This window comes from Bombina bombina, chromosome 3, assembly GCF_027579735.1.
Source record: "Bombina bombina isolate aBomBom1 chromosome 3, aBomBom1.pri, whole genome shotgun sequence".
NCBI lineage: Eukaryota > Metazoa > Chordata > Amphibia > Anura > Bombinatoridae > Bombina > Bombina bombina.
In genome coordinates, this window is record NC_069501.1 from 164,922,269 (window position 1) to 164,945,171 (window position 22,903).

The following is a 22,903-nucleotide window of genomic DNA, read 5'->3' on the forward strand; positions in this document are numbered from 1 at the left end:
GACAGGAGTTCTGCCTATGTACAAATTATTATTTGTGCTGATAAACATGCAATGCACATAGACAGCTTTTAGTGATTTGTATATCATAATAGTGTACAAAACCTGCATGATACACACAAAGAGAAGCACACTCACAGGAAAGAACAACCCGGTCAATACCATTGTTAGCCTGTTTTATGGCGATTTACCACCTGGGTGCAGCTTCTTTTAGTCCAGTAATGCTTTTCACAGAGTAGAACTTTCCTGTAGTATATCAGTCTGATCCCGCCTATTATGGTCAGTCCAGTGCCGAAATACCAGGCAATTCCTTTCTGAACAAGGAACACAGCAACCCCAGACGATCATTTCATACTTAATTGAGCCTCGTCAGTGAGGTGTAGCCATATTCCTCTAAGCACACTGAGCAAGGAGTCCACGTCTGGTTTCCCCTTTTTCCCATAGGGAGACTAAATACACACAAAGTGAAGCACACTCACAGGAACATTTTGCTGTTTCTCTCATTCAGAGAGGGATTGCCTGGTATTTCGGGGCTGGACTGCACTGTTAAATCAGGATCCGACTGATATGCTACAGGAAAGTTGTTTTCTGTGAAAGGCACATGTTGAGCAAAAAGAGGCTGCTTCTTGGGTGGTAACTAGTCATAGAACAAGCTATTATGCTATTGTTTGCTCCAAGGTTGAGCACTTCTCTCTTTTTATTTATGCAGAACCTGCATGATGTTAAACATTGCAAATAATATTCCAAAGAACATAACATGTACAACAGTATATAAAATGCAGATTGACATAAAAAACAACACAAAAACAAGTGTTTACATCTCCTGGCAATTTTGGGAGTACAATGCTTAATTGACTTATAAATAATTATTAATAGCGCAGATAGTTATAATAAATGGTAATGACACCATATGTCGTCATGTTCAGTACAATATATAATTGCCCATATTATAGTAAACTGGGTACACTGTAGATCACATAAGATTGTGTTGTGGTGTATAGCTGCCTAAAAGTTCCTTGCAAGAAAAACACCTGTCTAGAGGATGTTATAAAATCTGAACCTGTAGGTTATCAGCACAAGACATATTTTGCACATTTACCTCAGGCGACTGAGCTAAATCCCTAGAATTACACTTACTTTGTTTGGGGACAGCTGCTAAACAAACTGTCACTATTTTGTATATTTTTAGCTTCAGGAGTGGTTTCCCCTGAGTGACAAGTACAGGGAGAATTTCCTCTGGACAGTTGACTGTTGCGACTGATATGTATGCAAAATTTGAGGTATACAGGGAGTGCAGAATTATTAGGCAAATGAGTATTTTGACCACATCATCCTCTTTATGCATGTTGTCTTACTCCAAGCTGTATAGGCTCGAAAGCCTACTACCAATTAAGCATATTAGGTGATGTGCATCGCTGTAATGAGAAGGGGTGTGGTCTAATGACATCAACACCCTATATCAGGTGTGCATAATTATTAGGCAACTTCCTTTCCTTTGGCAAAATGGGTCAAAAGAAGGACTTGACAGGCTCAGAAAAGTCAAAAATAGTGAGATATCTTGCAGAGGAATGCAGCACTCTTAAAATTGCAAAGCTTCTGAAGCGTGATCATCGAACAATCAAGCGTTTCATTCAAAATAGTCAACAGGGTCGCAAGAAGCGTGTGGAAAAACCAAGGCGCAAAATAACTGCCCGTGAACTGAGAAAAGTCAAGCGTGCAGCTGCCAAGATGCCACTTGCCACCAGTTTGGCCATATTTCAGAGCTGCAACATTACTGGAGTGCCCAAAAGCACAAGGTGTGCAATACTCAGAGACATGGCCAAGGTAAGAAAGGCTGAAAGACGACCACCACTGAACAAGACACACAAGCTGAAACGTCAAGACTGGGCCAAGAAATATATCAAGACTGATTTTTCTAAGGTTTTATGGACTGATGAAATGAGAGTGAGTCTTGATGGGCCAGATGGATGGGCCCGTGGCTGGATTGGTAAAGGGCAGAGAGCTCCAGTCTGACTCAGACGCCAGCAAGGTGGAGGTGGAGTACTGGTTTGGGCTGGTATCATCAAAGATGAGCTTGTGGGGCCTTTTCGGGTTGAGGATGGAGTCAAGCTCAACTCCCAGTCCTACTGCCAGTTTCTGGAAGACACCTTCTTCAAGCAGTGGTACAGGAAGAAGTCTGCATCCTTCAAGAAAAACATGATTTTCATGCAGGACAATGCTCCATCACACGCGTCCAAGTACTCCACAGCGTGGCTGGCAAGAAAGGGTATAAAAGAAGAAAATCTAATGACATGGCCTCCTTGTTCACCTGATCTGAACCCCATTGAGAACCTGTGGTCCATCATCAAATGTGAGATTTACAAGGAGGGAAAACAGTACACCTCTCTGAACAGTGTCTGGGAGGCTGTGGTTGCTGCTGCACGCAATGTTGATGGTGAATAGATCAAAACACTGACAGAATCCATGGATGGCAGGCTTTTAAGTGTCCTTGCAAATAAAGGTGGCTATATTGGTCACTGATTTGTTTTTGTTTTGTTTTTGAATGTCAGAAATGTATATTTGTGAATGTTGAGATGTTATATTGGTTTCACTGGTAAAAATAAATAATTGAAATGGGTATATATTTGTTTTTTGTTAAGTTGCCTAATAATTATGCACAGTAATAGTCACCTGCACACACAGATATCCCCCTAAAATAGCTATAACTAAAAACAAACTAAAAACTACTTCCAAAACTATTCAGCTTTGATATTAATGAGTTTTTTGGGTTCATTGAGAACATGGTTGTTGTTCAATAATAAAATTAATCCTCAAAAATACAACTTGCCTAATAATTCTGCACTCCCTGTAGACTTCTCTCAGATTTGAATGACCTGGCATACTGAAACATATTTGCAAAATAAACATATATATGTAGACAGAGGAATATCAGAAACTGACTCCTCAGAAGATATATCAGTGCGAACAGAGACTTTTCTTCCTGTTTTAACTTATAATAAACTATGCAATGACACTATATATAATTATTAGTACAGACAATACCTGGTAGAGACCCCACTACACTAAGTTTACACTCCCTCAGGCACCTCAATTATCTCTCAATGTAGAAACCAGTACAGCCCCAATATATATTATATAGCCCTTAAGTACCCCCCTGGCAGCTCCTGTATGGGTGCTCGCCCCCTTCCTGGGACTGGTAGGCACTAGAAATCAGGTTAAAATCTGTCCCAAATTGTTGTAGTAAGAATCCAGTTGCTGAGGCTTTGGATTGATAGAAAAAAAGTCAGGGAACACTGAAAGGGCAGAGCTACCGCCGGGAGAAAAGCCAGTGTTCATATAATATAGTAAAAAACACTTGGTTTCATTTTAATAAACAATAGTACACAAAGCATAATAACACTTTAGAGATGTCAAAACATCGGTCTCCCCAGCCTAACCAGAACCTCCACTATAAAACAGGATATTGCACTACGCAAATGCCTGTCTTCTTAATCCCTCAACAACTGCAACGTACCCTTTACGTGGCTTGTCGATAAGGGATTGTGTGCCTATAATAGCGAGGGTCTTAGTCCCCAACTCCATCCGGGTGGCTTGCTGGCGGCAAGACCCAGCTATTCAAAATGGCACCCCATAGAATAACCAGCGATGTACAGGGTTAAAGGGCCATACACATAAGAATTAAAAGTGCTTCCAAAATACCCCTAGAGTTGCCAGAGGGAAGTAAAGGGTCAAAGGCTTCCTTGATAATATTCCCAATAGCGACCTGAGGAAAGCTAAGTCCTCTGGCTATGATTAGGGTGACCATATTGCCGCTTCAAAATGAAACGCATATGAAACATACATATGTCAGGACTGTTAAAAGAAATGTTTTGAATAAGTTCCATAATAAGAACCATGACATGTATTTTTCATATATGTCCCTTTTCAAAGTGGCAATATGGTCACCCTAGCTATGATGTACCTGTGTCAGAGTACCTACAAAACATAAATTATGCTTACCTGATAATTTCATTTCCATCTGTGGGAGGAGAGTCCACTGCTTCATTCATTACTTGTGGAAATTAAGAACCTGGCCACCAGGAGGAGGCAAAGACACCCCAGCCAAAGGCTTAAATACCTCCCCCACTCCCCTCATCCCCAAGTCATTCTGCCAAAGTAACAAAGAACAGTAGAAGAAATATCAGGGTATAAATGGTGCCAGAAGAATTAAATTAAATTTAGGTCCGCCCACCGGAGAAATGGGCAGGAGCAGTGAAATCTCCTCCCACAGATGGAAATTAAATTATCAGGTAAGCATAATTTATGTTTTCCATCTTAATGGGAGGAGAGTTCACTGCTTAATTAATTACTCGTGGGAACAAATACCCAAGCTCTAGAGGACACTGAATGAAAAAAATGGAAGGGCAAAAGGAGGCAGACCCTAAACTGAGGGCACCACAGCCTACAGAACCTTTCTCCCAAAAGCTGCTTCCGCAGAAGCAAAGACATAAAATTTATAAAATTTTGCAAAACTATGTAAAGACCAAGTGGCCGCCTTACAAATCTGCTCCATAGAGGCCTCATTCTTAAAGGTCCAAGAAGAGGCCACATCTCTAGTTGAGTGAGCCATAATCCTCTAAGGAGGCTTGTGTCCCACTATCTCATATGCCAGACGGCTCATACTCCTCAACCAAAATGATAGAGAAGTGGCAGAGGCCCTCTGCCCCCCCCCCCCCCCCGCGCTTCCCTGAATACACAACAAATAAGGACAAATTCTGTCTGAACTCCTTTGTGGCCTGAAGATAAAACTTCAAGGCCCAAACCATGTCCAGATTATGAAGTAACCACTCCTTTGAAGAAGAAGGGTTAGGACACAAAGAAGGAACTACTATTTCCTGATTGATGTTATGACTCGACACCACTTGGGAAGGAATCCCAATCCAGTGCGAAGAACAGCCTTATCGGCGTGAAAAACTAAGTAGGGAGGCTCACATTGCAAGGCCGCCAACTCAGAGACTCTGTGTGCCGATGCAATAGCCAGTAATAACAGGACTTTCCAAGAAAAAACCTTAATGTCAAGAGCATGCATAGGCTCAAACTGAGCCCTCTGCAAAACCTTAAGAACCAAGTTTAAGCTCCAAGGAGGAGCCGGATTCCTGAAGACAGGACTGATCCTAACCAGAGTCTGAACAAAGGACTGAATGTCAGGAAGGTCTGTAAGCTTCTTATGCAACAGTACAGATAAAGCCGAGATCTGTCCCCTTAGGGAACTGGTGGCAAGACCCTTATCCAAACCGTCCTGGAGAAAAGCCAAAATCCTGAATACCCTGACCTTATGCCAGAGATATCCTCATTCCTCACACCAGGACAAGTAGGTCCTTCACACCTTGTGGTAGATGCGTTGAGTGACCGGCTTCCTGGCCTGAACAAGAGTGTCAATCACTCTTTCCGAAAATCCTCTCTTGGCTAAGACTAGCCATTCAATCTCCACGCAGTCAGCCTCAAAGAATCGATATTTTGATGCATTAAAGGACCTTGAACCAGCAGATCCTTGCGACAAGGTAACCTCCACGGCGGAGATGACGACATCCCCACCAGATCCGCAAACCACATCCTCCACAGCCACGACGAAGCAATCAGAATAGCCGAAGTTTGCTCCTGCTTGATGCGGGCCACTACACTAGGTAGAAGAGGCAACGGTGGAAATATGTATATTAGGTTGAAGTCCCAGGGTACCTCCAAGGCATCTATCAGTTCAGCCTGGGGATCCCAGGATCGCGACCCGTATCTGGGTAGCTTGCAATTGGATCTAGATCCGGCATCCCCCATCTGCTGCAGATCTCAGCGAACATCTCAGGATGGAAAGACTATTGCCCTGGATGAAACGTCTTTCTGCTCAGAAAATCACCTTCCAAATTGTCCACACCCAGAATGTGGATCGCTGAGAGTGAACAATTGTGAGTCTCTGCCCCTTCCAGAATCCCAGATACTTCCCCCATGGCTAGGGAGCTTCTCGTCCCCCCCTGGTGGTTTATTATTATTATCATCAGGTATTTGTAGAGCGCCAACAGATTCCTGTATGGAATCTGATGAATCGGGACGACCCTAGAAGGGGCTAAACCCTCAGAGCGTTGAATATCGCTCGAAGTTCCAAAATATTTATAGAAAGACTCCTCTTAAGCCCATCTGCCCTGTGCCTTTCTGACACCTCAAACAGCTCCCCATATCCTGATAGACTTGCATTCGTGGTCACAATCTCCCAGGATGGTCTCAAAAAGGATGTCCCCTGTGACAACTGCCCCTGTTGGGTCCACCAAGTTAGGGACTCCCTCACCGGACTGTCCAGAGATATCTGTTGGGACAGATCTGAATGATCGCCATTCCATTGTCTCAACATGCACAGCTGAAGAGGTCTGAGATGGAACCTGGCGAATCCACCTATGATGGATACCATGAGCCCGATGACCTACATACACCTGGCCATAGATGTCCTTGAGGATGTCTTAAGAGCTAGACAGTTGGACGCAAGCTTGCAATGTCTCTGATCTGTCAAGGATATCATCAGGGCTTTAGAATCTATTATCGTACCCAGGAATTTCACCCTGTTGCTGGGGACCAATGAACTCTTTCCTTCATTTATCTTCCACCCGTGGGACCAAGAAGGAGAAGAGCTCTTGAGTGATCCTCTGCAAGACTGTAGGACGGAGCCTGGACCAGGATATCAATCAGATAAGGTGCCACTGCAATCTCTCAGGCTCTCACTACTGCGAGAAGAGCTCCCAGAACCTTTGTAAAGACTCTTGAGGAAGTCGCCAGACCAAACGGAAGGGCCACAAACTGGAAGTGCTGGTCTAGGAAAGTGAATCCAAGAAACCTTAAGTGATCCTTGTGGATTGGAACGTGAAGGTAAGCGTCCTTCAGGTCTATGGTTGTCATGAATTGCCCCTCTTGAACCAGGGGCAAAATTGACCTGATCATCTCCATCTTGAACGATGGAACTGACAAAAACTTATTTAGAGATAAAGGGTTGGGGGGAGTAGATTTGTGAAAATTTTGCCAGATTTTACCTGAATTGACGTTTTACATGACAAAAACTTGTTTAGGGCCTTTAGGTCCAGAATTGAAAAACGTGCCCTCTTTCTTTGGGACCACGAAAAGGTTTGAATAAAACTCCAGACCTCTTTCTGCCAGATGGACTGGGACGATTACCCCGAGAGATTCCTAACACACCCCAGGAAGGCGTCTCTCTTTTCTGGTCTTGAAGATACGTTCGACAGGAGGAATCTGCCTCTGGGCGGATATGACTTGAAACCTATCCCGTAACCCTGGGCTACGACCTCCAGAACCAAAGGGTCTATAACGTCTTTTCTCCAGGCCTCCGCAAAAAGAGATAATCTGCCCCTACCTGATCCGAGGATAGATCGGGGGCTGCCCCTTCATGCAGACTGACTCGGAGGGCTTCTTGTTCTGCTTGGACTTGATCCAAGAGTTAGCTGGCTTCCAAGAACCCTTGGGTTGCTCAGACTTTGCGGCAGGCTGCTGGTGCTGAGACTTGTCCGCATGAAAGGGACGAAAAGTGGACACCTTAGGTTTAGCCTTCTTATCTTGAGGCAAGTAGGTACACTTGCCACCGTGACCGTAGATATGATAGAATCCAGGCCCGGGACAAACAAAACTTTCCCTTTGAATGGGAGGGAAAGCAAGCGAGACTTGGAAGTCATGTCAGCAGACCACGACTTTAGCCACAGAGCCCTGCGGGACAAAACCGAAAAAAACCTGAGGTCTTAGCATTCAGGCGAATGCTCTGCATGTTAGCATCACAAATGAACGAATGTGCTACCCTCAAGGCCTTGATTCATTCTAAAATCTCCTTGAGGGGAGTCTCCACCTCGACCATTGCTGATAGAGCGTCACACCAGTAGGTAGCAGCACCAGCCACCGCAGCGACCGCCGCAGGTTGGAAAACAAACCCCGTGAGTTGGAACATCTTCCATCTTTTTATCTATGTTTTCCTTGAAAGAGGAACTATCCACTAGCGGAATAGTCTCTTACCGAGCGTGGAGGCAGCACCATCCACCTTAGGGACGGTTCCCGACAGTTCAAGCTGCGCGTCCGCAACGGGGAAAAGCTTTTTAAATGAAGAAGAGGGGGGAAAAGGAAGAACCAAGTTTCTCCCATTCATTCTTAATAATGTTAGCCATCTTGACTGGAACCGGGAAGGCCTGGGGCACTATCCTGTCCTCTTAAACCCTATCCAGCTTAGGGATCGAAGGTTCCTCCGGTAGCTTCAGTTCCGGAACATCCAACGTAGCAAGCACCTCCTTTAGCAGAAAGCGAAAATGCTCCATCTTAAATTTAAAATCTGGTTCCTCTATGGACGGAGGCCTAGAAGTAGCCGATTCTGACCCAGAAGCGAAATCCTCTGATAATTCAGAGTTGTCCTCCTCAGCAGATAATCTGTCTGAGACATCCAGCGGAGTCAAACACCCCTGAGATGGATAGCAGTGTCGAACCTTCCGCTTGTGCTTAGTAGGACAAGGCATTGCATTAATGGCTGCAGAAACCGCCGTCTGTAACTGATCGGCGAAATCTGGAGACCAAAGGGCCCCTCCCACAGGAGGATTAGTAGTGCCCTGGGGAACTGCTTGTGTAAACAGAGATGATTGTAGGGAACGCACCTCGCGGGGCGGAGAACCCTCAGAGGTGGACGGCTCAGTCGTACTAAATACTTTATTCTTTTTGGATATAGCAATATTGTCAAAGCATGTGGAACAGAGTTGTGTAGGCGGTTTGACTGGAACCTCCTCACAATATACACAGTTAATAGGTTTAGATAAAGAGGGAGTATCCTCTAACATATCAGAGTCCTCCATAGCTTGCACCTTTATTATGGACTTGATCAAAAAATAAATGGCACCTTTATATCCCAATGGCTGGGGCACTCACCGCCTCCTATGACCCGGACTACAAGAAACAGCTTTCGTCTCCTCCGAACGCAGGTCGAGAAAGAGGAAGTTACAGAGTCCACACCCGGTCACATGGAGTGCCATGCAGGACCGCCTTTGGCACTCGAGAGACGTGCCAAAAAAGCCTGCCTCAATCTCTCGCTAATGAGCTGACTGTTCCACACTGACAGAGCCTCATCTCACACAAGTGCAGTAGAAACACAAACAATATTATGCATAATAAAATCCCCCCTGTTCAATAACCCCCTTCCGAGGGTATTACCCTAGATTCTATAAAAGATAAAGGAGCCACACTGTGACCCTGTCTTTTTGCGTTATCAAATATATATATATATATAAAAATGAAATGATCTTACCAGAATCAACACAGTGGAACAGAAACACGGCCCTTCAAGTGCGACAGGGTAGTAGCATCGCTCCTGACATGGAATTGAGAGAAGAAAAAGCAGGCAGCGAAACTCGTCAAAGCTGATTGCTAATGGAGCTGTTAAACTGAGTTGGGATGGGTTCGCAGAAAGACTCTCCTTGCATCTCCGGACTCTAACATGCACCCATGCTCTCACTGAGAGACTGACAGGACTACTTAAAACTCCAGTCCCATTTTGAAGAGTACTACCCTCCATAAGAGACTACTCCGAATCTTCCGACACTTCTTTGCCAACCTCCTGTGACTAAAGGCAAAGAATTACAGGGGGATGAGTGGAGTGGGGGAGGTATTTAAGCCTTTGGCTGGGGTGTCTTTGCCTCCTCCTGGTGGCCAGGTTCTTAATTCCCACAAGTAATGAATGAAGCAGTGGACTCTCCTCTCATTAAGATGAAAAGAGCATCTGGGCTGTATGTGTGCTGTGTACAGTCTCTTACCTTACCAGGCATGTCAATGCCAATGCAGCTGCAGCAGTATCCAGTAGAGAGCCCATCCAGTGCAGGTATCAAATACGGCAAAGGATTGCAGTAGGAAATACCTTAGTCCCTCAGTGGGAGGCTAGGGACACGTTCCCGAGATGCCAGAGGGTAGTTAAGGCTGAAGTACAGTTAGGAAAATGCTGTACACATAACAGGATATTACTGGGTCCCTGTACTATTCAGCTGCTGTGAAGAGTCTTTTCTGTCTTCTTTGTAAATAATACGCCTCAGGGACTCTGGGTCTTACATAGGTCTGAGCTCCTATTTTGGAATCCATAAGCAAGTAGCTGGAAAAAACAGAATTTATGTTTACCTGATAAATTACTTTCTCCAACGGTGTGTCCGGTCCACGGCGTCATCCTTACTTGTGGGATATTCTCTTCCCCAACAGGAAATGGCAAAGAGCCCAGCAAAGCTGGTCACATGATCCCTCCTAGGCTCCGCCTACCCCAGTCATTCGACCGACGTTAAGGAGGAATATTTGCATAGGAGAAACCATATGGTACCGTGGTGACTGTAGTTAAAGAAAATAAATTATCAGACCTGATTAAAAAACCAGGGCGGGCCGTGGACCGGACACACCGTTGGAGAAAGTAATTTATCAGGTAAACATAAATTCTGTTTTCTCCAACATAGGTGTGTCCGGTCCACGGCGTCATCCTTACTTGTGGGAACCAATACCAAAGCTTTAGGACACGGATGAAGGGAGGGAGCAAATCAGGTCACCTAAATGGAAGGCACCACGGCTTGCAAAACCTTTCTCCCAAAAATAGCCTCAGAAGAAGCAAAAGTATCAAACTTGTAAAATTTGGTAAAAGTGTGCAGTGAAGACCAAGTCGCTGCCCTACATATCTGATCAACAGAAGCCTCGTTCTTGAAGGCCCATGTGGAAGCCACAGCCCTAGTGGAATGAGCTGTGATTCTTTCGGGAGGCTGCCGTCCGGCAGTCTCGTAAGCCAATCTGATGATGCTTTTAATCCAAAAAGAGAGAGAGGTAGAAGTTGCTTTTTGACCTCTCCTTTTACCGGAATAAACAACAAACAAGGAAGATGTTTGTCTAAAATCCTTTGTAGCATCTAAATAGAATTTTAGAGCGCGAACAACATCCAAATTGTGCAACAAACGTTCCTTCTTTGAAACTGGTTTCGGACACAGAGAAGGTACGATAATCTCCTGGTTAATGTTTTTGTTGGAAGAAAACCAGGTTTAGTACGTAAAACCACCTTATCTGCATGGAACACCAGATAAGGAGGAGAACACTGCAGAGCAGATAATTCTGAAACTCTTCTGGCAGAAGAAATTGCAACTAAAAACAAAACTTTCCAAGATAATAATTTAATATCAACGGAATGCAAGGGTTCAAACGGAACCCCCTGAAGAACTGAAAGAACTAAATTGAGACTCCAAGGAGGAGTCAAAGGTTTGTAAACAGGCTTAATTCTAACCAGAGCCTGAACAATGGCTTGAACATCTGGCACAGCAGCCAGTTTTTTGTGAAGTAACACCGACAAGGCAGAAATCTGTCCCTTCAGGGAACTTGCAGATAATCCTTTTTCCAATCCTTCTTGAAGGAAGGATAGAATCCTAGGAATCTTAACCTTGTCCCAAGGGAATCCTTTAGATTCACACCAACAGATATATTTTTTCCAAATTTTGTGGTAAATCTTTCTAGTTACAGGCTTTCTGGCCTGAACAAGAGTATCGATAACAGAATCTGAGAACCCTCGCTTCGATAAAATCAAGCGTTCAATCTCCAAGCAGTCAGCTGGAGTGAAACCAGATTTGGATGTTCGAACGGACCCTGAACAAGAAGGTCTCGTCTCAAAGGTAGCTTCCAAGGTGGAGCCGATGACATATTCACCAGATCTGCATACCAAGTCCTGCGTGGCCACGCAGGAGCTATCAAGATCACCGACACCCTCTCCTGATTGATCCTGGCTACCAGCCTGGGGATGAGAGGAAACGGCGGGAACACATAAGCTAGTTTGAAGGTCCAAGGTGCTACTAGTGCATCCACTAGAGCCGCCTTGGGATCCCTGGATCTGGACCCGTAGCAAGGAACTTTGAAGTTCTGACGAGAGGCCATCAGATCCATGTCTGGAATGCCCCACAGCTGAGTGACTTGGGCAAAGATTTCCGGATGGAGTTCCCACTCCCCCGGATGCAATGTCTGACGACTCAGAAAATCCGCTTCCCAATTTTCCACTCCTGGGATGTGGATAGCAGACAGGTGGCAGGAGTGAGACTCCGCCCATAGAATGATTTTGGTCACTTCTTCCATCGCTAGGGAACTCCTTGTTCCCCCCTGATGGTTGATGTACGCAACAGTTGTCATGTTGTCTGATTGAAACCGTATGAACTTGGCCCTCGCTAGCTGAGGCCAAGCCTTGAGAGCATTGAATATCGCTCTCAGTTCCAGAATATTTATCGGTAGAAGAGATTCTTCCCGAGACCAAAGACCCTGAGCTTTCAGGGATCCCCAGACCGCGCCCCAGCCCATCAGACTGGCGTCGGTCGTGACAATGACCCACTCTGGTCTGCGGAATGTCATCCCTTGTGACAGGTTGTCCAGGGACAGCCACCAACGGAGTGAGTCTCTGGTCCTCTGATTTACTTGTATCTTCGGAGACAAGTCTGTATAGTCCCCATTCCACTGACTGAGCATGCACAGTTGTAATGGTCTTAGATGAATGCGCGCAAAAGGAACTATGTCCATTGCCGCTACCATCAACCCGATCACTTCCATGCACTGAGCTATGGAAGGAAGAGGAACGGAATGAAGTATCCGACAAGAGTCTAGAAGTTTTGTTTTTCTGGCCTCTGTTAGAAAAATCCTCATTTCTAAGGAGTCTATAATTGTTCCCAAGAAGGGAACCCTTGTTGACGGGGATAGAGAACTCTTTTCCACGTTCACTTTCCATCCGTGAGATCTGAGAAAGGCCAGGACGATGTCCGTGTGAGCCTTTGCTTGAGGAAGGGACGACGCTTGAATCAGAATGTCGTCCAAGTAAGGTACTACAGCAATGCCCCTTGGTCTTAGCACAGCTAGAAGGGACCCTAGTACCTTTGTGAAAATCCTTGGAGCAGTGGCTAATCCGAAAGGAAGCGCCACGAACTGGTAATGTTTGTCCAGGAATGCGAACCTTAGGAACCGATGATGTTCCTTGTGGATAGGAATATGTAGATACGCATCCTTTAAATCCACCGTGGTCATGAATTGACCTTCCTGGATGGAAGGAAGAATAGTTCGAATGGTTTCCATCTTGAACGATGGAACCTTGAGAAACTTGTTTAAGATCTTGAGATCTAAGATTGGTCTGAACGTTCCCTCTTTTTTGGGAACTATGAACAGATTGGAGTAGAACCCCATCCCTTGTTCTCTTAATGGAACAGGATGAATCACTCCCATTTTTAACAGGTCTTCTACACAATGTAAGAATGCCTGTCTTTTTATGTGGTCTGAAGACAACTGAGACCTGTGGAACCTCCCCCTTGGGGGAAGTCCCTTGAATTCCAGAAGATAACCTTGGGAGACTATTTCTAGCGCCCAAGGATCCAGAACATCTCTTGCCCAAGCCTGAGCGAAGAGAGAGAGTCTGCCCCCCACCAGATCCGGTTCCGGATCGGGGGCCAACATTTCATGCAGTCTTGGTAGCAGTGGCAGGTTTCTTGGCCTGCTTTCCCTTGTTCCAGCCTTGCATTGGTCTCCAAGCTGGCTTGGCTTGAGAAGTATTACCCTCTTGCTTAGAGGACGTAGCACCTTGGGCTGGTCCGTTTCTACGAAAGGGACGAAAATTAGGTTTATTTTTTGCCTTGAAAGGCCGATCCTGAGGAAGGGCGTGGCCCTTACCCCCAGTGATATCAGAGATAATCTCTTTCAAGTCAGGGCCAAACAGCGTTTTCCCCTTGAAAGGAATGTTAAGTAGCTTGTTCTTGGAAGACGCATCAGCCGACCAAGATTTCAACCAAAGCGCTCTGCGCGCCACAATAGCAAACCCAGAATTCTTAGCCGCTAACCTAGCCAATTGCAAAGTGGCGTCTAGGGTGAAAGAATTAGCCAATTTGAGAGCATTGATTCTGTCCATAATCTCCTCATAAGGAGGAGAATCACTATCGACCGCCTTTATCAGCTCATCGAACCAGAAACATGCGGCTGTAGCGACAGGGACAATGCATGAAATTGGTTGTAGAAGGTAACCCTGCTGAACAAACATCTTTTTAAGCAAACCTTCTAATTTTTTATCCATAGGATCTTTGAAAGCACAACTATCCTCTATGGGTATAGTGGTGCGTTTGTTTAAAGTGGAAACCGCTCCCTCGACCTTGGGGACTGTCTGCCATAAGTCCTTTCTGGGGTCGACCATAGGAAACAATTTTTTAAATATGGGGGGAGGGACGAAAGGAATACCGGGCCTTTCCCATTCTTTATTAACAATGTCCGCCACCCGCTTGGGTATAGGAAAAGCTTCTGGGAGCCCCGGCACCTCTAGGAACTTGTCCATTTTACATAGTTTCTCTGGGATGACCAACTTGTCACAATCATCCAGAGTGGATAATACCTCCTTAAGCAGAATGCGGAGATGTTCCAACTTAAATTTAAATGCAATCACATCAGGTTCAGCCTGTTGAGAAATGTTCCCTGAATCAGTAATTTCTCCCTCAGACAAAACCTCCCTGGCCCCATCAGACTGGGTTAGGGGCCCTTCAGAGATATTAATATCAGCGTCGTCATGCTCTTCAGTATCTAAAACAGAGCAGCCGCGCTTACGCTGACAAGTGTTCATTTTGGCTAAAATGTTTTTGACAGAATTATCCATTACAGCCGTTAATTGTTGCATAGTAAGGAGTATTGGCGCGCTAGATGTACTAGGGGCCTCCTGAGTGGGCAAGACTCGTGTAGACGAAGGAGGGAATGATGCAGTACCATGCTTACTCCCCTCACTTGAGGAATCATCTTGGGCATCATTGTCATTATCACATAAATCACATTTATTTAAATGAATAGGAATTCTGGCTTCCCCACATTCAGAACACAGTCTATCTGGTAGTTCAGACATGTTAAACAGGCATAAACTTGATAACAAAGTACAAAAAACGTTTTAAAATAAAACCGTTACTGTCACTTTAAATTTTAAACTGAACACACTTTATTACTGCAATTGCGAAAAAACATGAAGGAATTGTTCAAAATTCACCAAATTTTCACCACAGTGTCTTAAAGCCTTAAAAGTATTGCACACCAAATTTGGAAGCTTTAACCCTTAAAATAACGGAACCGGAGCCGTTTTTAAACTGTAACCCCTTTACAGTCCCTGGTATCTGCTTTGCTGAGACCCAACCAAGCCCAAAGGGGAATACGATACCAAATGACGCCTTCAGAAAGTCTTTTCTAAGTATCAGAGCTCCTCTCACATGCGACTGCATGCCATGCCTCTCAAAAACAAGTGCGCCACACCGGCGCGAAAATGAGGCTCTGCTTATGCTTTGGGAAAGCCCCTAAGGAATAAGGTGTCTAATACAGTGCCTGCCGATATTATTATATCAAAATACCCAGATAAAATGATTCCTCAAGGCTAAATATGTGTTAATAATGAATCGATTTAGCCCAGAAAAAGTCTACAGTCTTAATAAGCCCTTGTGAAGCCCTTATTTACGATCGTAATAAACATGGCTTACCGGATCCCATAGGGAAAATGACAGCTTCCAGCATTACATCGTCTTGTTAGAATGTGTCATACCTCAAGCAGCAAGAGACTGCACACTGTTCCCCCAACTGAAGTTAATTGCTCTCAACAGTCCTGTGTGGAACAGCCATGGATTTTAGTTACGGTTGCTAAAATCATTTTCCTCATACAAACAGAAATCTTCATCTCTTTTCTGTTTCTGAGTAAATAGTACATACCAGCACTATTTCAAAATAACAAACTCTTGATTGAATAATAAAAACTACAGTTAAACACTAAAAAACTCTAAGCCATCTCCGTGGAGATGTTGCCTGTACAACGGCAAAGAGAATGACTGGGGTAGGCGGAGCCTAGGAGGGATCATGTGACCAGCTTTGCTGGGCTCTTTGCCATTTCCTGTTGGGGAAGAGAATATCCCACAAGTAAGGATGACGCCGTGGACCGGACACACCTATGTTGGAGAAAGGAAATTTATGCTTACCTGATAAATTTATTTATTTCTTGACACAGTGAGTCCACGGATCATCATAATTACTATTGGGAATATCACTCCTGACCAGCAGGAGGAGGCAAAGAGCACCACAGCAAAGCTGTTAAATACCACTCCCTTACACACAACCCCCAGTCATTCGACCAAAGGGAAATGAGAAAGGAAGTAATATAAGGTGCAGAGGTGCCTGAGGTTTATGAAAAAATAAACTGTCTAAAAATACAGGGCGGGCCGTGGACTCACCGTGTCAAGAAAGAAACAAATTTATCAGGTAAGCATACATTTCCTTTTCTTTCTAATGACACGGTGAGTCCAAGGATCATTATAATTACTATTGGGAATCAATACCCAAGGTAGAGGACACGGATGAAAAGGGAGGGGCAAGACAGTTAACCTAAACAGAAGGCACCACTGCTTGGAGAACCTTTCTCCCAAAAATAGCCTCAACTGAAGCAAATGTATAAAATTTGTAAAATTTAGAAAAAGTGTGTAAAGATGACCAAGTGGCAGCCTTGCAAATCTGGTCTACAGTAGCCCCATTTTTGAAAGACCAGGTAGAAGAAACAGCCCTCGTGGAATGAGCTGTGATTTTCTCAGGAGGCTGCTGACCAGCACTCTCATATGCTAAGTAAATAACACTCCTCAACCAACAAGAAAGAGAAGTAGCCGTAGTTTTCTGACCCTTACGCTTCCCAGAAAAAACAACAAATAAAGAAGAAGAAAATCCTTAGTCGCCTGTAAATAATATTTCAATGCACGAACTACATCCAGGTTGTGCAACAAACGTTCCTTATGAGAAGAAGGATTAGGACACAAAGAAGGAACAACAATTTCTTGATCAATATTCTTATCCGAAACAACCTTGGGAAGGAAACCTAGGGCAGTACGCAGAACTACCTATTCAGAATGAAAAATAAGGAAAGGAGATTCACACCGCAACGCTAAAAGCTCCGAAACTCTTCGAGCCGAAGAGATAGCAACCAAACCTTCCAGGATAACAACTTAATATCCAAAGAATGCATAGGCTCAAGCGAAGCCTGTTGAAGAACACTGATTAAGACTCCAAGGAGGAGTCGCAAACTTAAACATAGGCCGGATTCTAACCAGGGCCTGACAAAAAGACTGAACGTCTGGCACATCCGCCAAACGCTTGTGCAACAAAATAGATAAAGCAGAAATTTGACCCTTCAGGGTACTTGCAGATAAACCCTTCTCCAGAATTACACTGTCCGAATCTGAAATTTCGCTTTCAGACACCACAGAAGTATCTTCCTCCTCAGACCTATGGGAAAAAACATGTGACATAACTGCAACAGAATCAGAAACCTTAAATCTCCTTTTGCGCTTCCCCTGCAACACAGAAAAAGCAGACAAAGCCTCAGATACTGCCGAGGATATATGAGTAGTCATATCCTGCAAAGAAAAAACAACCTGAGATTAACCGCAGGGCACTGCATGAGAAGAGGATAAAGATTGGGATGATTGGGGAGAAAGCTGTGGTATAGCTTGAAAAGGAGACTCCTGAACAACAGACTCCTTAGAAAATGAAGGCTCTGAATCAAAAAGCCTATCCCAGTAATGTAATGTTCTCTCAATACATGAGGAACAGAAAGGGATAGGTGGCTCTACATTAGCATCTAAACATAAAGGGCAAGTAACAGCTTGCAGGTCCTCTTGTTCCATATTTAGCACACAAAAAAATATGATATTAATAAAAAATAAAAAAAAATGTAGCAGCTAAAAAATAACGTTAGTTACTTTAAGAAAAAAACGTTAACCAAAAAAATGTCACGCAAAAAAGAAAAACCTAAACCCCTGCTGCACCTCTACAAGCCTAGCTGGGGTGCTTACCTGACCTCCCACAGACCAGAGAATGAAAACAGTCCGGACTCCCCACTGCCAGCACCCGCTCTCCGTTCTGACAAACTCACACACCGAATGTGAGGAGTCAACAGTGTATCACTTCCTGCAACTCAGAAGTGATTAGAAAAGAGCGCATAAAACGCGTGCCGAATAAACTCCGCTCATCATGGGCCTATACAACCACCTCCTGGCCGGCATGACAGTACACTCAGCAAACAGCCGCCGGGAGTAAAAGAAACTGCAAGCCCATCAAGCAGTCCTGAAACTATACACAGCACACGCCGGAAAAAGAAAAACAGCAGCACTGTAACTAAAAGCAGCACACACCATCCTAGAGCCATAACAAGGAGTGAAAATCAGCACTCCTAATAAAAACAAAACAGGAGAAATAATTTCCCTAACAGTGCCCCACAAAAACTGCCACAAGGTAAAAACCTGCACGCAAGTAGGAATAAAAACCCCCAAATTAACCCAATAAGTGCCACTTTCTGCTCCAACAAGAAAATAAAAACAGCATTTACCTCCATAACCATCTGCCCGGCAGCAGGGCAGCTCACAAAGTTTGAAAGGCAAAACTCCTCACATGGACCTGTGGAAACAGAAAAGACTGAGTAAACCTACTCAGGCTTTTAAAGAAGGGCAGCACAAACTACTTGGGATTATACCCCACAAGTTCCCAAATGCTTAAAAGCCACCACTGCTCTACTGAAGAGACTGACATGGACTATGGCTAAACCCAAAAGACCAGAGCAAACTTGCTCTGCTCAAAAAAAAATAAACTCTTGATTGAAGAATCAGATACCTAACTTTACCCCTCCTTGCAACTGATACAAGCAAAGAGAATGACTGGGATTGTGGGTAAGGGAGTGGTATTTAACAGCTTTGCTGTGGTGCTCTTTGCCTCCTCCTGCTGGTCAGGAGTGAAAGTCCCAATAGTAATTATGATGATCCGTGGACTCACTGTGTCATTAGAAAGGAACCTCTATTCTCAACCATCTCTTACGAGGCAAAGAACACTAAAAGAGAGAGATGGGAGGGATTTTAAGCTCTGATATGGGTTCTTGACCTCCTCCTAGTGGCGGGAAACATATCCCATATGCTATGGAGGACTGTGGATCACCATCCTTTTACAAAAGAAATAGCAATAATGATGCCTAAAAAGAAACTAAATGTAGCACAATGGAAATGCTTTAATAAGTGGCAAACTGTGACGGGAAATAAAATGCCATGTTTAACTAAACAGATACATATAGCTTTGGTTTCAGAAACAGATGTCTGGTAGGCTTTTTCAAGAGGAAATCTCAAACCCTTTACAGCTGAAAACAAATATGCTACGATACCATGTCATTTTTATTATATTATAGAAATTAATTTTAATATAACGAAACAAACAAGGAAAACATGACAATAAAAAAGATGTGCTAGTGTACATGCAGCTAAAGAAGAGACATTATTAGTGTACAAATTAAAAGGAACCAAATAAAAAATACAGAAATTCATACATTTAGACACATTTAATTAATAGTCCGCAGTGATTGATCCATTTGCAATAGTGCCTCCTGATCAAATAGAACAAGAATAGTTTATCTCAAAGGTTATACTTTATTTACTATATATCTTATTTATTACCTGGTCATGGCTTTCTGCATAAGCAATGCATTTTTCATTATACCGTCTATTGGTAAGTGTATGTACGATGTTGCCCATACTCCACTCTTCATCCTTCCGCTCTTTTAAAATCTGAGATAAAATTAAAACAACAAGATATTACGGTTTGGTGACTCAATATTTAATAGATTATAAACAAAGTACATTTTGTGTTCTATTTTCTTTTTTCCAAAAATTGATGCATCCATGGACAGAAAAAGTTAGTGAGGTAACAGGTTCCTAATACCCCCCCCCCCCGCAAAAAAAAAAAAAGGATATAATAATCCTGATGTATGATGAGAGAGAGAGCAAAAGAGAGAAAGAGAGAGAGAGAGCAAAAGGGAGAACGAAAGAGAGCATGTAAGAGAGAGAGAGCCTGTAAGAGAGAAAGAAAGAGATGTATAGGCTTTTGAGGTTTGGGAACTTTGCCTCTTCCTGGTAGGAATGTATATTCCATGCGTAACAGCTCATGGACTCTCGCCACCTATGTGAAAGAAACTAGAGTTCCCACAATAATACCAGAGGTTACATGATTTTCTCTGTGAAAGGAAAAAAAACAAAAGGCAGAATTTTCCACTTTCTGGAATGAGATCTTTTTTTAGTGAAAAAACAAAACAAAAAAATGTATGCTTACCTGATAAATTTCTTTCTTTCCGGATATGGAGAGATCACGTCGTCATTCAATTACTAGTGGGAATATCACTACTGGCCAGCAGGAGAAGGCAAAGAGCACCACAGCAAAGCTGTTAAGTGTCACTCCCCTACCCATAATCCCCAGTCATTCGACCGAAGGGAAATGAAAAAGGAACAACACAAAAGGTGTAGAAGTGCCTGAGGTTTAGTCAAAAACAACTGTCTTAATAAAGGGTGGGGTCGTGGACTCTCCATATCCGGAAAGAAATTTATCAGGTAAGCATAAATTTTGTTTTCTTTCCTAAGATATGGAGAGTCCACAACGTCATTCAATTGAACCAATACCCAAGCTAGAGGACACAGAATGAACAGGGAGGAAGAACAAGACAGACAGACCTAAACAGAAGGCACCACCGCTTGAAGAACCTTTCTCCCTAAAGAGGCCTCAGCAGAGGAAAAAGTATTAAATGTGGAAAAAGTATGCAGAGAGGACCAAGTTGCAGCCTTGCAAATCTGTTCCATATAAGCTTTTGAAAAAAAGAGGAGACAGCCCTAGTGGAATGAGCTGTAATTTTCTCAGGAGGCTGCTATCCAGCAGTCTCATAAGCAAAATGAATCATACTTCTCAACCAGAGGGAAAGAGAAATAGAAGCCTTTTGACCCTTACGCTTTCCTGAGAAACAAACAGGGCAGAAGACTGGCGAAAATCCTTAGTCGCCTATAGGTAGAATTTTAGAGCACGCGCAACATCCAAGTTGTGCAACAGACGTTCTTTATGAGAAGAAGGATTGGGACAGAAAGAAGGAACAACAATTTCTTGATTAATATTTCTATCCGAAACCACTTTAGGAAGAAACCCCAATTTAGTACGAAGAACTGCCTTATCCACATGAAAGATAAGGTAAGGCGAATCACACTGCAAAGCCGAGAGTTCTGAAACTCACAGAGCAGAAGAGATAGCAATAAGAAACGAACCTTCCAAGATAGCAACTTAATATCTATGGAATGCATTGGCTCAAACGGAGCCTGCTGCAAAACTTTAATAACAAGATTAAGGTTCCAAGGTGGATCAACAGGTTTAAACACAGGTCTGATTCTGACCAGGGCCTGACAAAATGATTGAACATCTGGCACATCCGCTAGGCGCTTGTGTAACAAAATAGATAATGCAGAAATCTGACCTTTCAGAGAACTGACTGACAACCCTTTCTCCAGACCTTCCTGGATTAAAGACAAAATTCTAGGAATCCTGACCCTACTCCCAGAGTAGCCCTTAGATTCACACCAATAAAGGTATTTACACCATACCTTATGATAAATGTATCGAGTAACAGGCTTGCAAGCCTGGATCATGGTCTTAATGACCAACTCAGAAAATCCATGCGTAGCTAGAACTAAGCGTTCAATCTCCAAGAAGTCAGCTTCCGAGAAACGAGAATTGGATGGAGGAATGGACCCTGAGTTAGGAACCGCCAGAGCATCTATCAGAGCGGCCTGAGGATTTCTTGACCTTGAACCGTACCTTGGAAGCTGGGCGTTATGCCGAGACGCCATCAGATCCAACTCCAGCACCCCCCATTTGAGGGTTAAACTAGAGAGCATCTCCGGATGAAGAGCCCACTCCCCGGGATGAAATGTTTGTCTGCTCAGGAGATCCGCTTCCCAGTTGTCCACTACAGGAATGTGGACGGCAAACAACAATTGTGAGTTCCCACACACTGAATAATCCATGCCACCTCCTTCATGGCTAAGGAACTCCTGAGTTATGGTGATATTGTCCGACTGAAACCTGATAAACCGGGCTAAAGACAATTGAGGACAAGTCATCAGAGCATTGTTAATCGCAACTCCAAGATATTTATGGGGAGAGCAGACTCTTCCCAAGACCATAGTCCCTGCGCCTTTAAGAGTCCCAGACTGCTCCCCAGCCTAGAAGGCTGGCGTCCGTGGTTACAATCACCCAGGAAGCTCTCCGGAAGCATGTGTCCTGAGACAGATGGTCCCGAGAAAGCCACCACGGGAGAGAGTCTCTTAACGACTGGTCTAGATCTATCCTCTGAGACAGATCCAAATGGTCTCCGTTCCATTGTCTGAGCATGCGTAAATGCAAAGCTCTCAAATGAAATCGAGCAAAGGGAATGATGTCCATGGAAGCCACCATCAGACCAATTACCTCCATACATTGAGCCACTGATAGCCGAACAGTAGCCTGAAGAGAGGCAAGGGGAGAGAATTTTGAATTGTTTGACCTCCGTCAGAAATGTTTTCATATATAGTGAATCTATTATGGTCCCGAAGAAAACCACTCTTGTAGCTGCAACAAGGGAACTCTTTTCCAGATTCACTTTCCAACTGTGGGAACGTAGAAAAGACAACAAGATCTCTGAATGAGAGTTTGCGTGTTGAAAAGATGGCACATGAACCAATATGAAATCCAGGTATGGTGCCACTGCAATTCCCCGAGACCTAATCACTGCCAAGAGAGCCCCCAGAACCTCAGCTGACCAAGATTTTTGCCACAATGCCCTATGGGCTAGGACAGAGAAGCCAGACATCTTGGCTCCCAGGTTAGCATCAGAAATAAAGGAATTGGCTAGTTTGAGAGACTTAATCTATCTTGTATCTCCTCCAACGGAGTCTCTACTAAAATTGATTCAGACAAGGCGTCGAACCAATAAGATTCCGCACTTGCTACTGTGGCAATACAAACTGTAGGTTGCCATTGAAGACCTTGATGAACA

At 43.9% G+C, this 22,903-nt stretch overlaps 1 protein-coding gene across 1 annotated transcript in view; it reads right to left on the reverse strand.

Annotated features, from left to right (window-relative positions):
• Window positions 1-22,903, reverse strand: part of GBE1 (1,4-alpha-glucan branching enzyme 1) — a gene marked incomplete in the record, with an annotated part of 419,714 nt that overhangs the window by 188,711 nt on the left and 208,100 nt on the right. The window contains 1 exon segment of the mRNA XM_053705194.1: window positions 19,512-19,622. Within this exon segment, the coding sequence (XP_053561169.1) occupies window positions 19,512-19,622 (111 nt within the window).